At 35.0% G+C, this 13849-nt stretch overlaps 1 protein-coding gene across 1 annotated transcript in view; it reads left to right on the top strand.

Annotated features, from left to right (window-relative positions):
• The window catches only part of ZC3H6 (zinc finger CCCH-type containing 6), an 85004-nt gene extending 71474 nt beyond the window's left edge, over positions 1-13530 (top strand). Inside the window, exons 11-12 of the mRNA XM_036749263.1 lie at positions 7778-8011; positions 10395-13530. Coding sequence (XP_036605158.1) covers positions 7778-8011; positions 10395-11899 — 1739 coding nt within the window. The 3' untranslated portion in view covers positions 11900-13530. The remainder of the gene's footprint in view (positions 1-7777; positions 8012-10394) is intronic.
• Positions 13531-13849: the final 319 nt, after the last annotated feature.

Genomic DNA, 13849 nt, shown 5'->3' with positions numbered 1-13849 from the left:
TGCATGGTAATAAACTGCCACCTTTTTGGTGTGTGCAGAAGAATTATATACTTAAGCATTTCTGAGTAACTGGCTAATATTTCTTGGGAAATAAATTACATTGAAAATTATTTTTTATAGTAAAAGGTTGTCAGCAAATGAAGAAACCACAGTCAAAGCATGATTTAATGTTTTTATTTCAAAAATTGGCCAAAATTTATGTTTTATTAGTTGGGTTTTTTTTAAATCAAAATTAAACAGTTTTTGGATAGGAAATAATTTTTTCTACCACTTGGGTTAAATAATTATATAACAAAACTTATTCCAGTAACTTCATAGAATTATAGATCTAGGATGAAAAGAAACTTTTGAGATTATCTAGTTCAGTCCTCCTGTTTTATAGTTGAAGAGACTGAAGCACAGAGAGATGTAAGTGACTTGCCTGAGTTCACAAAAGTAATTAATAGCAGAGCTGGGATTTGTACCTAAGTCCTCATACTGCAGATATGGTACTTTTTCCACTACACTATTTTTCCATCAAAATCTATTTTGCTTTATTTCGTTGTATATATCCTCCATGCTTGCTCGGGCTAAATATTATTAGAATTTAAGTTTTGATTGAGATAAAATACATGAAATGTCAAATATATCATTTAACACTTGATAAGTTTAATGTTAAGGTAGATAGTGAAAATATATCGTAAAATATGATTCAGATTTTTTAAATGAAAGAGACCAGAGTTCATAGGCTGCTCAGAAGTGTCATACCCATATATCATAAAGTTTCTCTTCAAGAAGAGTCAGCATGTGCACTATATGTATTGGGCACTATGTAGCATCAATAAAACAATAAAATTTACCATGTCTTATAAGTGACAGAAAAAAATTGGTTACTATCTGCTATGAGTTATTTCAGAATCAGTTATATATGTGGTATCAGACCACATCTAATTATTATATTATAATTAGAGAAAAAGTAAAAATCAATGTCAGATTTGAAGACTGCAAATAAATACAGTGCAAACTGACTTGCTGACACAAGGCACTGATGCTGAAAAATGGGAAATGGAAAAAGGTAAAGATAATTAGTCAGTTAGTATTTATTAAGCATCTGCTATGTGCCAGGATACAAAGAAAGCTAAAAGCAAACAAACAAAACAGTGCCGCCTCTCAAGGAAATTCACAGTTTAATGAAGGAGACATCATGCAAACAAAACATAGATAGATAGATAGACATATGTGTGCGTGTGTGTGAAACAAATTGGGGGTAGTCTCTAAAGGAAGGCACTAAGATTAAAAAGATTGAGAAGGGCTTCTTTCATAAGGTAGGACTTTAACTGATGCTCAAGAAAGCCAGGAAAGCAAAGAAGTAGAGATGAGAGGGGAGAGTGTTCCAAGGATAGCCAGCAAAAACACTTGGAATTGGGAAATGGAGTATCTTGTACAAGGAACATCCAGGAATCCGGTATTATGAGATCACAGAGTAGGTAGAGGATGATAAAGTATAAGAAGACAGGAAAAATAGGAAGATGCCAGGTTATAAAGTGTTTTAAAAGCCAAACAGAAGATAACATATTTGATCCTGAAGGTAATAGAAAACCTCTGGAGATTATTGAAATGTGAAGGGAGGTGGTATGGTCACCTTGTGCTTTAGGTGGATCAGTTTGATAGCTGAATGAAGTAGAGATTAGAGTAGCGAGAGACTTGAAGCAGAGACAATAACAAACAGACTCTTCCAGTAGTCCAGGAGTAAGCTGATGAGGGATTGCTCCAGAGTGGCATTGTTTGAGGAGAAAAAAGAGTATATGGGGGATGTTTTGAAGGTAGAAATGATGAGACTTGGCAACTGATTGGATTGGGGATAGTGGAGTAGAGAGAAAGAGTATGGAGTTGAGAATGACACCTAGGCTGCAAGCCTGGGTTACTGGGAGGACTTTGACAATAATAGAGAAGTTAAAAAGAAGGGATGGTTTTGGGGGAAAGATAATGAGTTCAGTTTTAGATGTGTTGAATTTAAGCTGTCTACAAAGCATCCAGTTCAAGATTTCTAGTAGGCCAGTTGGAGATGTGAAACTGTAGGTCAAGAGAAAGGTTAGGTATGAGAGTCATCTGCATAGAGAGTATAATCAAATCTATGGGCATTGATGATTATCACCAAGTGAAAAGAACCCAGGACAGAGCCCTTCGGGATACCCACAATTAATGGACATGACCTAGATGAAGATTCAGCAGAGGAGACTGAGAAAAACTGATCAGACAGGTAGGAGGAGAACCAGGAGAGAGCAGTGTCATAAAAACCTAAAGAGGAGAGAATATCAAGGAGAAGAGGGTGATTGACAGTGTCAAAGGTGAATCTATGTCAAGGTCAAGAAGAATGGGAATTGAGAAAAGACCATTAGATTTGACAATTAAGAGATCATTATTAACTTTGGAGAGAGCAGTTTCAATTCATTGATGAGGCTGGAAGTCAGATTGCAAAGATAATCACTTTTCTGTAGAATTTTAACTTACGTACAATAGTCACCACAATGAAGGGCCAAAATGAGCCTAGAAGCCACCATAGCCAAGCAACACATGATGTCCTTGCCAAGGGGGAAGATATGTCAGCTAGGAGGCAATAGCAAATTAAAGTCCAAATTTACTTGTACAACATGAGAATAATGAAAAAGAGTATGAGCATTACCTGGTTTGTAGTTAATGATGAATTGATAAAGATAGGTCATTATGAAAATGCTGACAAATCTATGCTGTTTTCTGACATTTACTATTCTTTTGTCACTTTCATCTATAGATGGGCTCACATAACTTCATTGGGTCTCACGTCAAGCTTTCTACACATTTGTTTTCACTTTTACTGCTTTTTTGCTCTTTTATAAGATAATGCTCTTACTCTTTTTTCATTGAGGACTTCGTGTAAAGAATACAAAATCCCGAATATCAGAATTTCCAGTTTGGAAGGTACTTTGTAACCATCAAGGCCAATAAAAAACCTGAAAAAGAATTCCCTCTACAGTATACCTGATAAGTGTTTATGTTGCCTTTTTGAAGACTTCAAGTGAGGAGTAACCCATTACTTCCCACAGTGTACTTTTTGATAGTGCCTGATGTTAGAAAGTTTTTTGGAAATTTTTTAACATCATGCCTAAATTTGCCTCACATATTTTTACCCATTGCTTATAGTTCTTCCCCCCATGGCCAAAAGGAACAGATCTAATCCATCTTCAACTGAAAGCCTTTCAATATTTTAACAGCTATCATGTAACTCTTGAGGCTTTTTTCTTCAGGTTAAGCATCCCTAGTTCCTGCAGCTGATCCATATAAAGCATGAAGATCACCATTCTGTATGTTGTCCTCCTTTCCTTTTGACTCTTAACAGTTTATCGCTGATCTTCCTAAAATGTTTCATCCAAGGCCCCAGATACGGTCTGGACAAAAAGAGTACAATGAGATTTTTTTTCTTGGTTGGGGAATTGGGGTGTTCAGACCTGTGACATCACTATGGGAAAGTCCTATCCACAGATAGAGATGATCTAACTTTTTGCCATTTGGAATAGACTTGATCTTGGTTACTCCAGTACTATATGTTAAATGCAAGACTTCAACCCTATTTTTTTGATGCCATAGCTTTCTAGTTAGATTGTAAGGACCTTGAATATAAGGAATGTCTTTTACTTCTTTTTGTATCCCCAAAGCTTATCATAGTGCCTAGAACATAGTACATTCTTAATAAGTGTTTATTGATTGATATGTATCACAGGACTTTTACTTCCTTATACATGGAAGCTATGATTCCCTTAGTATGACTTAAAATTGCACTAACTTTCTTGGTTCCTGAACATGTTGAGCTAAAATATCAGTCCACTAAAATACCTATCTCTTTTTTAGAAAAGTGCCTCTTTAGCCATGCCTCTTCCATCTTGTATATAGCGAAGGTGATTTTTTTTTTAACCCATCTAAAACTTTATATTTATCCCAATTTCATCCTTTTTCAATTCAGTCCACTGTCCTAGTCTGAAGAGATACTTTTGAATTCTGAATCTAATCCATTACTACTTCTCCCTCACAACTTTGTATAATATGCAAATTTAATAAGTACACTGTCTATGCTGCTATCCAAGTCATTGGTTTTTAAAAAAGATCATGTGGACTTGATTAGCCAAAAAAAGAGTTTGACTTGGTAGGGCAACATGTTGTCTTAAAATCTCCTCAACAAGAGGTCTTCAGTGCTTGTATTAAGATCATACAACCACAGAAATAAGTGTTTAGTGATCTACTTGTTATTAACATCAAGCAAGGTAGAAAACATGAAGACACAATGTCACCAAAGGTCTGAACCATTATCACAAAAAATTTCCTCCGAATGCTCCTGTTTGCAAATGTCTTTGTATTAATTGCATTAAGTCCAAGAATAACACACTTTGAACACATGAACAGTGATGTTCATGACTTTATTCAATGACTAGCTAAAATGTCACTATTCAAAAAAGGTTAACTTCATCGCCTGTATAGGAAAAACAAATGTATGTTGTCCAAACCATGGACCTGTTGTCTGATGATTGGTACATATCTAGGATAGGCACTGCAGATAGACAGTGAACTAATCACAAATGAATGGAAGGAAGAAAATAGGCTCGATTTTATTTGGGAATTTAGTTCATAACAGTGCTGAGCTTTTCCCAGACACAAAATCCATCTTTTTAATACTGGTTTTCTAGTGAAGTTGTATATTTGTGAATCCTATAACGTCACAGTATCCAAAGTACAAAAATTATGGGTAATACAGAAGGCAATGGAGAGATGCATGATTTGTTTAAATAGGCTATAGAATAGTTCAGTCAATGACCTATGCACAAGACATGGCATAAAAAACATTTGGAAAATGTGTAATTGGAAAACGATTATAGAATCTTGGATGTATAAGAGACCTTAGAGATCAGAGAGGATAAGTAACTTGCCCAAGGTCACAATCAATCATATAAACATTTATTAAGTATCTACTATGTGCCAGGCACTGTGCTAAGCTCTAGGGATACAAAAAGAGGCAAATGATAGTCCCTGTCCTCAAAGAGCTCACCATCTAATGACGGAGACAACATTCAAACAAATGAAAACAAAGCACGCTATATACAGAATAAATGGGAAATAATTAATAGAGAGAAGACACAGAATTAAGAGGGTTTAAGGAAGGTTCTAGTAAAAGATAGGATTTTTGTAGAGACTTAAAGGAAGCCAGAGAGGTCAGTGGGCAGAGATGAGGAGGAAGAGCATTCCAGACATGACGAACAGCCAGAAAAAAATTGCCCAGAGCCTAGAGATGGAGTGTCTTTTTGGTGGAACAGGCAGGGGTCTAGTGTTGCTGAATCGGAGTAAAGGTTGGGGAGTAAGGAATAAGGAGTGTATAAAGGTAGGAGGGAGCTACATTATGAAGGGCTTTGAATGTCAAACAGAGAACTTTGTATTTGATTTTGGAGGTAATAAGGAACTACTAGAGTTTTTTGAGTTGTGGATTGTTATGTTCAGACTTGCACCTTAGGAAATTTACTAGATGGGAATGAGGCAGTCATACCCATCAGCAGAGTATCTCATTAATCAAAGTGTGAGGTGATTAGGGCCTTCACTAGAATAATGATGGTGTCAGAGGAGAGAAGTGGGCACATTCAAGAGATGATACAAATATGAAATCAAAGGGCCTTGGCAACAGATTGGATATGGGAGAGCAAGAGACAGTGAGGAGACCAGAATGAATCCTAAGTTGCAAACCTGCAGCACTGGGACACAGTAGTGTCTGAGTAAGAATTTGAACACAGGGTTTCTTGACTCTCAGTCCAGCATTCTGTTCACTTGTTGGGATGCTCATATAGCAAGGTGAAAATAGATTAAGTTTGATTATGGAACCAACAAAATACAAAATAACCTAGAACAAGGCTCACTGTATCAGGTAGAACCTTTGTGGAGAACATGAATAAGAATTGCCCAGAATGAGAAGTCGTGGATGGGTTTTGGTCAGCGTTGATAGTAGAACAAGTAACCAAGTTGATGAGATTGCTGATCCACTGAAATACTGCGATATATGCTCTCTTTTGATTAGATTTGATAACTTTTAGGAAGCAGGAAGGGAACAAGCATTAAGCATCCATATGTGCCAGGCACTGTGCTAAGTAAGCATTTTACAAATACTATCTCATTCTATCTTCACAGCAGTTGTGGGAGGGAAGTGCTGTTGTTATGCCCATTTAGAGTTGAAGTCAGGCACAGGTGCAGTGACTTGCCTGAGATCACATGGCCAGTAAGTGTTTGAGTCAGATTTAAACTCAGGCTTTCTGACTCCAGGCCCATTCGCTGCTACCTAGCTGCCTCCAGGGATGATGCTTGTATACTTGCGCATTTGATCATCATAAAATATTTATTTACTTCAGCATTTAACAGGACCTTGTCTATTTAGAACAGTCCCAAAAGATAAGAATCAGGCTGACCTCCTTGGACGGCGATATACTGCTCCTTTTTTGCTGCCACAATACCAGTGCTTTTCAAGGTAACCTTACCAAGCCCTATTTACTTTTGAGTATGGTTGTCACAAATGATGACAACCAGCATTGGCCAAGGTGTCAGCAAATGAGTCATGGGAATGGGCAGCATTCAATAACACTAGGTCCATTAAGTGGAGAAGTGAAGAAATTCATTCCTTCATGAAATGAGGTAACAAGTGGCAAAAGAGGCAAAATTAGGCTAGTGACCTTGATTTCTAGGCTGTATTCACAATGATTAAAATATACCAGAAATATCCAAATGGATATAGACCAACCACACTGTACCATTCATTATATAATTATGCTGTGTCCAACAAGATCAAAGATGGGGAAAGGTTGACTATAGAGTAAGATCATCGTAGCACTTTTTGTGGAAACAAAGAACTGGAAACACAGTGCACCCATCAACTAGAGAATGGCTAAACAAACTGATATATGAATAGTGAAATATTATTGTTCACTGAGAAATGTGAGGAATTAAGAGAAGCATGGGAAAATTCATATGAATCGAAAGAACAGTCTGCACAGGTGATATAATGAAAGCAGAATGTAAGCTTGTCAAAGGCAAAAACTGTTCGTTTTTATCATTATATCCTCAGTGCTTAGCACAGTGCCTTGTACATAGTAGGAACTTAATAGGTGTTTGTTGAATTGAAAAATATAAATGAAAGGAAAACGAAAAGGAAACCCGTTGCTGAGTAATTGTAATATTCAGTCTTGGTCCTAGAGAACAAGTGATGAAATGGAGGAACATAGTGACAGATTTTTATATACAGTGTCAGATGCTGTCACTATATCTTATGTTTTTGCTTAACCATTTTTTCTTTTTTACAAAGGAGAATTCAACTCCTTTTTGCCAAAGGAAAACAATTGAACAAAAACAAATGACAGTGACTGCATCTGACAAAATAGATAACATTTTGTTCTAATAGTCCCTTATCTCTTCTATGAGACACTAAAGGTTTCTATCTTCTAGGGCCTTTGTGGATTTTTTAGTTACTTAGAGTTTATCTTCCTTTTAGTAATCTTGAAGATTACTAAATGCCTTTAAAATTTATCCAAAAACATCAAAATAATACAGCTTTAAATGCTTTCTTGTTGTTTTTAGTGATTTGATAAAAGTATACCTTCAAGCTTAAGATTAGGTGAATATTTTCTTAAAAATTCACTTATTGTTGGGGAATCCATACCGTGTAAAGCTGACAATTATCCAGTGATTTTTTATATATTATCCAGTATTTGTTTCTTTTATTGTTGTTGAATACATGCAGATGGAATGTGGCATGGTGAATTTGCTGAACATCAACCTCATATGGCTCAAGACTCATTAAACAGTGGAAGTGAGTCAGATTGCATCAACACATCAGGCCATAAAACTGCTATAAATGTACCAGATTTCCTTCCTGCAATGCAGAAAGCCCTCTTTGTAAGACTTAGTCAAAAACATCAAGAGGATGAAGAACCAGTTGGTCACCAATCTCAAAGGACATTAAGCAAGGAAGAAGGTAATATCCAATACGATAAAATTTTACCTGTTATGCTACCTCTGTGACTAGAGTGATCTAAGTCAAAATTTGGTTAGTTCAGTTTACCCAGGATTCCTCTCCTCTGCTTAACTCTGCCACTGCCAACCCACTACTCTCTGCCCCACTCTAGGTCCCATTTACTGCCACAACTGTGAACCCTTTGAGCAGACACTAAAATGACAAGAGCAGCGTATGATTGGAAAAGGAGGTTGAATGATCATGTAACAAGAGTTAACAAATGGACAACCCAAGCCCAATATTAAATGGATCAGAGTTGGAGCAAAAGGCTCCTGGGGTCAATGTGAAGAAATAGGCCTTTAACTTCTAGTTCCCCTTCAAAATAATCCAGTTATTCTGGAAATCTAAATGGATCTCCAGTTAGAAAACTGCTGAACAAAGTTATAAGTACTAATTTGTTATTTAAATTATAATATTTGTGTGAATTCACATTCCTCATTTTCTGGGGTAGTGAACATGTAATAATCTCTACTGCTTTGTTGAATATTTGGGAAAATTTCCTGTTCTTTCTATATTATGAGTAAATGAATGAAAAAGCATTTATTCAGTGCTTACTATGTGCCAGACACTGCTACGGGCTGTGGGTACAAAAAGAAAAAGCAAAGTAATCCTTGCTCTCAGAAGACTTAATAGTCTAATAGGGAAAGGAAATATACACACACACATACACACACACACACACACACACACATACATATATACATATATGTGTGTGTGTGTGTGTATATATGTATATATATGCGTGTGTGTGTGTGTGTGTGTATGTATATATGTATATAGGAACTTGGTGCCAGGGAGAGATGTTTTTACATAACATATTTAAATGATCAAATAAAGCTGTGTTGCCGGCAGGTGATTTCTAGCTGTTTTTGTCTTGTAGAAACTTCATAGAAATAGCAATACTACCTGTTTCTCTCCTATAGAAACTATATGATGCTAAATTGTCTTAGTCATTTCCTGATAAATCATAGCAAAATAATGCCTCATTTATTTGGAATAATCAGATGTTGGAGGGGCTTCATATAAGTGAATTTTTTACATAGCTGAATTTGACCCTTTTAGCTTGAAAAATTGACTATTTTTTGGTGGAAAACATTTCAAAATTCATCTGGGCTTCCCTTATAAATAGTATATGGAACATAAACCTTTATTTTTATTTTTTCAAGGTCATAATTGTGAATATCAATAATTGTAGTATGCCAAAATATAGTGAAGCCTTAAGGGGAAATTAAGTTGTTTTCCCCTACACTAAGGGCCCGATATGCTTTTTGGCTTCTTCTAGCTTCTTCTCTTTAGGTAGGACTCTTCTCCTTTGAAATAATATTGTAATTACTTCTCATGGTTGTCCATGTGCTTACTTATAGTGCTTTTCTTTATCCCTACCTCCTAAATTGTGGCTTTCAATCTGCTATAGGGTGAGAAAATAGATAAGCAAACTTATTAAAATTGTATATATTCTTATTTTCTTGTAAAATCCTCTATATATATCTAGGTCAGGTATCCATATTGACCTTATCTTGGTAAATGGGTGTGAGATATTGGTCCATGCCCAGTTCTGCCATACTGTTTTTCAGTTTTCCCAACAATTTTTACCAAATAATAAATTCTTTTCCCAAAATCTTAAGTCTTTACACTTGTCAAATACAAAGTTACTATGTTTATTTGCTGCTGTAAATTGTCTGCTATATTCCATTGATCTGCCTTTCTGTTTCTTAGCCAGTACCAGATAGTTTTGATAATTATTGCCTTATAACACAGTTTAAGACCTGGTACTACTAAACCTCCTTCCTTTACACTTTTTTTCATTATTTCTTTTGATATTCTCGACTTTTTGTTTTTCCAAATGAATTTTTTTATTATTTTTTCTGACTCAGTAAAATAATTTTTGGTCATTTAATTGGGATGGCATTGAATATATAAATTAGTTTGGATAAAATTGTCGTTTTTATTATATTAGCCCTGTCTAACCAGGAACAATTATGTCTCTCTAATTATTGAAATCTGGATAATGTTAGTATGTGGTTTTCCAAGTCAATATGCACCTACAGGGATCCTTATGTACAGTTTAGTGGCTTCCATTTCTATTTGATTTTGACATACATTGCTCTAGAGAAGTCATTGACTCTGGTACTATAGTTAGCAACTATGCAACCACATGTGTTCAGCATGTATATGTGTGTAAGACAGTCTAGTCCCAGAAGAGTACATTACTCTAGATTTTATTTTTACATTTTCTTCATTGTTAGTTCTGCTTTAAGTGAACATTATTTATGTAGAGACCATGTGCTTTTTTGAAATTTTAAATTTAAATATGACCTTTTTTTAAAATTTTGTTTGCTTTTAGATGATAATGTTAACTGGTATTCCAGTAGTGAAGAAGAAGAGGGAAACAGTGTCAAATCTATATTGAAAACTTTACAGAAACAAACAGAGACTCTAAGGAATCAACAACAACATTCCACAGAGCTTGGTACTCCTACTGATCCAAGACTTGCTAAAGACAAAAATATAGGAAGCCAAGCTGTTGATCCTAGACTTAGGGCTGTCCCAAGACAAAGCTCTAGAAAACCTTCTGATTCTGCTCCTTTTGATCCTAGACTTACACGAGATCCTAGGAAATTAAAACTTAATGAAAGTGGTCATGCAGGTCCTTCTGTTGGTGGAGGAAAGTTTGACTTACACCATACAAATTCTGGAGTTAAAGTCAAACAAAAAGGAATAGATGAGGAAGAAGAAGAAACAGAAAGAGAGCTGAGAGAGAAAGCTTTCCTAATACCTTTGGAATCTTTACCTGGTATAACACTACAAGATCCAAGGTCACAGCTTAGACAATTCAGCCATATTAAAATGGATATTATCCTGACCAAACCAAACTTTGCAAAACACATTGTATGGGCTCCTGAAGATTTACTTCCAGTGCCCTTACCTAAACCTGACCCAGTTTCATCAATCAACTTACCTCTTCCCCCACTTATAGCTGACCAGAGGCTAAACAAATTACGTAATATAAATAGTGATCTTCATCAAAGTACAATGCCAGCTGATCCAAGATTAGCAGCAAAAGCCAAAAATAATACTACAAGAAGTGGATACTTGGACCAACCTGGAGAAATCCATAGTCCAGGAAATAAATTAGGGGATCCTAGGTTGCAAAAAAATATTGATCCTAGACTTCATAGGCTGTCCAGTACAGACCCTCATCATGGTATTGCAAAGGATCCTCAGCCATCAAAATTTGATCCACGTTTGGCCAGACCTAGTCCTGGTTCATCACAGACCTCAGGGGCAGCAACTAATAAATCTGAGTCTGATCCTCTTCCTCCATATGCTCCTAAACTGTCAGCTTCAACTGGTGTTAGACTAGGAGCACCAAGCTCTATTCTTAGTGGCATTAGTTTGTATGATCCAAGGGAACATGGTTCATTGTCTTTATCAGATCCAGCACCACTTTCTTTGGGAGAGAATGGAGAGAACCAGAAAAAAATCAGTGGCTTACAAAATAATGGCAAAAATGAGCCTTCTCCTTCAGAAGCTTTGCAGAAGACCACTCCAAATTTGGAAAAGACTACAGATGGACCAGTTGATCCACAGTCAGATAAACAGAACAATACTGTTAAGACTCAGGTTAAACTTGGGTCCCCACACTCCAGTACTGCACCAGCAGTGCACAACCTTCCGATCCAGGCTTTAACAGGATTGATAAGACCACAGTACAGTGATCCAAGACAGACAAGACAGCCAGGACAGGTGAATCAAATGCCAGATAATGATTCAAATGGAGAATCAGATGATAAATCCCTGAAGGATGTTTTTAAGACTTTTGATCCAACAGCTTCACCATTTTGTTAGCAATTGCTTTATTAAAAAATTCTTTTTACTGTTGTAACTATTGCAGTTCTCTGCTGTTTTGTAACTGGTTTACCTCTATGCTTTATTTATTTTTAAATTATAATTATCAACACTTTTTCAGCTGCTAATTCCAGAACCACATGCAGTTATATGCTCTAATGTTTGCAAAGATGTGGTATTTTCTACATATTTTTTCAACTTCAGGGAGACTGTAATAATTGACACATAGAAACAGGTGTATCACATTAGAGCTGATGAAAGCACTTTTTGTTGTAAATAAAACATCATGAAAAACTCAGCATTCAACCTATGTATGTGCAAACTGTCTTTCATAATCAATGTTTAGACAAATAATTGCCACTTTTGTATGATGTATAGTTTGGAGCAATACAGTGTACATTACTTTGAAATAAATATTTCAGACTAAGATCTGGATTTATCAGGCTAACTGAAATATAAACAAATGAAGTAAAAAAAATCTCAATTCTCATGTTTTAGAGCAATTGATGTTAAGGACATCACTTTTATTCATTCTGTCAATATTTTTTGTGTAAATCATAACTATATCATCTAAACCATTTAAAATGTCATATCTTTTCAAAGTATTTTCTTCTATATTGTATATAAAATTTGTGAAGTATGTAACTAAAATGTTGTTAAAAGGTGAGAATACCTAAGTTGTTTAATACAAAACTTTTTATTTAATTTTTCACATAAAACAATTCTGAATTAGTGCTATAGGTTACATTGTGGTGTTTATGTATTTCAATGTATTTTTGTATTCAGCAGCTTAATTTGTATTGCTTTTTTTGTATTGATGTTACTGCAGTACTTGTATTCATCGTGTCTTCAGCATTTTTAACAAATTTTAAAAAGATATAGTGGGAGTCTATTAGTGACTATTAAACTGATAATGTTCTAAATGACCAGGTACCGTATTTTTACTCATAACTCTTGGAAAATAGAAACTACCTGAACTGATCTTATACAGAGATTACTGATATAATCAACTGTAAACAACTACCAGAGAAGAACCTCTTTTAAATCTAGCCCAGTGGGCCTCAACCGTAAAAGGGACTATCTTGTGTTTTGAGTATTTAATGTTCTCATGGTTTGTAAATCTCCTAAATTGATTAGAAATTGTATTTTTATAAAACCTTGTATTCTTGTGTATTTATTATAGTGTACAAATAATGGCTAGCCTATTTGTTTCAAACTTTGTCATGCACATACTCTTTAGAAGTGAAAAATAAGTATTACATTGATACTCATATATCCTAAGCTAAAGACATATGATAGTGTTTGCTGGTAGCAAATTCAGTAGGTAACTTTGAAAGGAGGATTTCATTATAAAATATAATGAAAGTAAAAGTTAAGATTTTTAAACTTAGCCTAGAAATTGGTCCTCAAATAAAAATGACCACTTTTACTAAGTAATTTTTAAAATTACATGGCTAATTGTTTCTGTGGGAACCTGTCACCTTTGTACCTAGGTACTCAGATAGTAGCATAAGGTTTAATATTAATGCATGTACACTCCTTTTTGTTCATTATTTGTTATTATTTGACCTGATTACATTTTATACTGAAACTGAGTTGCATTTAAAATAACAAATGTATGTCTATTCCATGATAAGAATTTTTTTAATGGGAGAAGTACTATATTATTAAGATATAAATGTGATTGTCTACTGATTCTCTTTTGATTGCTTGATAGCTATGGACAGCTCTTTTTGGTTAAAAAAAAAAGTCAGTCTTTAAGCCACTGTGACAGTAGTCATCATATTACAAATTCTGCTTTCCTAACTAGGGAAAAAAATTGTCTTAATAAAAAACACTCAACAGAGGGTGTAAGATTTAAGTCATATATATTTTTAAATATATATATATATATATATATACACATGTTTATTTTTGCGTGGTTAAAATTGAATACTAGTTTTGCTATAT

This window comes from Trichosurus vulpecula, chromosome 3 (assembly GCF_011100635.1).
Source record: "Trichosurus vulpecula isolate mTriVul1 chromosome 3, mTriVul1.pri, whole genome shotgun sequence".
NCBI classification, from domain to species: domain Eukaryota; kingdom Metazoa; phylum Chordata; class Mammalia; order Diprotodontia; family Phalangeridae; genus Trichosurus; species Trichosurus vulpecula.
The sequence above is the reverse complement of the archived record's forward strand: the minus strand, read 5'-3'. Positions and strand labels throughout refer to the sequence as shown.